This window comes from Primulina tabacum, chromosome 8 (assembly GCF_025594145.1).
Source record: "Primulina tabacum isolate GXHZ01 chromosome 8, ASM2559414v2, whole genome shotgun sequence".
Lineage (NCBI taxonomy): Eukaryota > Viridiplantae > Streptophyta > Magnoliopsida > Lamiales > Gesneriaceae > Primulina > Primulina tabacum.
In genome coordinates this window covers 39,588,796-39,590,825 of record NC_134557.1, presented here as the reverse complement: position 1 = coordinate 39,590,825, position 2,030 = coordinate 39,588,796, and the positions used below count along the sequence as shown (strand labels likewise).

General features: G+C 32.5%; 1 protein-coding gene across 1 annotated transcript; it reads left to right on the top strand.

Annotated features, from left to right (window-relative positions):
• Positions 1 to 382: 382 nt before the first annotated feature.
• Positions 383 to 898, top strand: LOC142554775 (uncharacterized). The gene has a single exon (XM_075665452.1). It carries the CDS (start codon positions 383 to 385, stop codon positions 896 to 898), a length of 516 nt encoding a protein of 171 aa, XP_075521567.1.
• Positions 899 to 2,030: the final 1,132 nt, after the last annotated feature.

Genomic DNA, 2,030 nt, shown 5'->3' with positions numbered 1-2,030 from the left:
TCGTTATGACTTGCATATCCACAACATGCGTGGACAGGGATATGATGGTGCTAGCTGTAACATCCCATAATAAAATAACTAATACTACTTTAAAATTTTCGCAAATTTTAAAGTAGTGTTATTTATTTTATTACGGGATGTTACACTAGAAATATGCGCTGTTCTCGGAATGGATTGTAGGCTCTTTTCTTGAAAGATTGCGTGTGCATATTATGTACATTATTTTGCTCATCGGCTTCAACTAACATTAACCACAGCTGCTGAAAAAAAGGTATCCATTTGGTTATTCTTTTTAAAATTGAATTCTATTTGTAATCACATCAATGCATCTTCTAAACGACATGATGAGTTACATTCTGCTCAAAGAATTGAAGTTGCGCATATGGTAGCTACTGATGAACGTGATACAGGTAGAGGATGTAATCAAATTGAAAATTTATTACGACATGGAAATACTCGTTGGAATTCTAATTTTGACTCACTTTGTAGCATGATCGATATGTATAGCTCTGTGATTACCGTGTTAGAAAATATTGTGAATGATGGAGCTTCTAATTCCATTCGTGGTGAAGCTAGTGATGCATTGATTGCAGTGAAGTCTTTTGATTTCATATTCATATTATACTTGATGCATAAGATAATGGGGATAACAAATCTGCTTTGTCGAGCATTGCAAAAGAAATATCTAGATATTTTAAGTACAATGGATTACGTTTCAACGCCTAAAACTTTGCTTTGTACTTTGATAGAAGAAGGATTTGATCTTCTACTTAGTCATGTGAAAGAAGTTTGTGTCAAGTATGACATTGAGATACTTCACATGGAAGCTAGTTATAAATCTGGTATAGGTCGTTCTTATCAACAAAATGATTCAACCACAGTTGAGCACCACTATTGATTTGATGTATTTACAGCTACAATAGAATTTCAAGTTGAAGAGCTTAATAATTGATTCAAGGATGAGGCAGTTGAACTTCTTAAACTTAGTTGTACTTTGAAACCTAAAGAAAACTTTAAGCTTCTTAATGTTGATCATATCTATCGACTTGCTTAGAAATTTTATTATCTTGATTTCGATTCACAAGATTTGTATCACTTAAGAATGCAATTGGATCACTGTAAACTTGATGTTGCTGGCCATGAAAGATTTCATAATTTATCAACTATTTCAGAATTATGTCGAAGATTAATTGAGACAAATAATTCAGGAACCTACGGTTTGATTGACAGGTGATTTATACATTTTTATCTACGTCATTTACTTATTTATCGAATCTGATATATTTATTTAATTGACAGGTTGATTCGTCTTGTTTTAACTCTCCTCGTTCTACGGCAACAACGGAACGAGCATTTTCAGCAATAAAACTTGTTAAAAAAAGCTATTCGTAACAAGATAGAACCAGAGTTTTTCGGAGATTCTATGGTAATCTACATCGAAGAAGACTTGATTGAAAAAATTGATAATGATTTAATAATTAATGAGTTTTATTTTAAGAAGAATCGAATAGCACAACTTCAATAATATTTTAGCTCCATGTTTTTGAAAGTATTAAATATTAAATAATCTTGTTTTATGTTTTCATGAAATCAATATTTACATCATTTTTATTTTAAATCTTGGCTCCGCCCCTGAACACCACGCTCCAGTTCAGGGAGCTTATGCCACTGGCGGAGTGGAGAAATACTCTTTCGGCCATTCGATGGGCCACGGATTACTTGTTGAAAACAGTTTCATAACCCAATAGCATTTTTGTCCAGGTTGGCGAATTCTCGTAGCTCAAAGAGAAAGATGAACAATTTTTTGAGTTGCTTGAAAGGGTCAAAAGAACAAAAAATCTAGCATGAATTCCCGGAATGTGAATTATAGTTGGAGTAAATATGGATATAATTGAGTGTGTTTGCAACCTCTAACACGCAAGAGTCGGGAATGTAATTTGTCAATATTTTTGGGTGTTTTGTCAAATTTTATGAATATTTTATATTTGACCAGTTTTAAATATATGAATGTAATGAAGATGACTGATGAT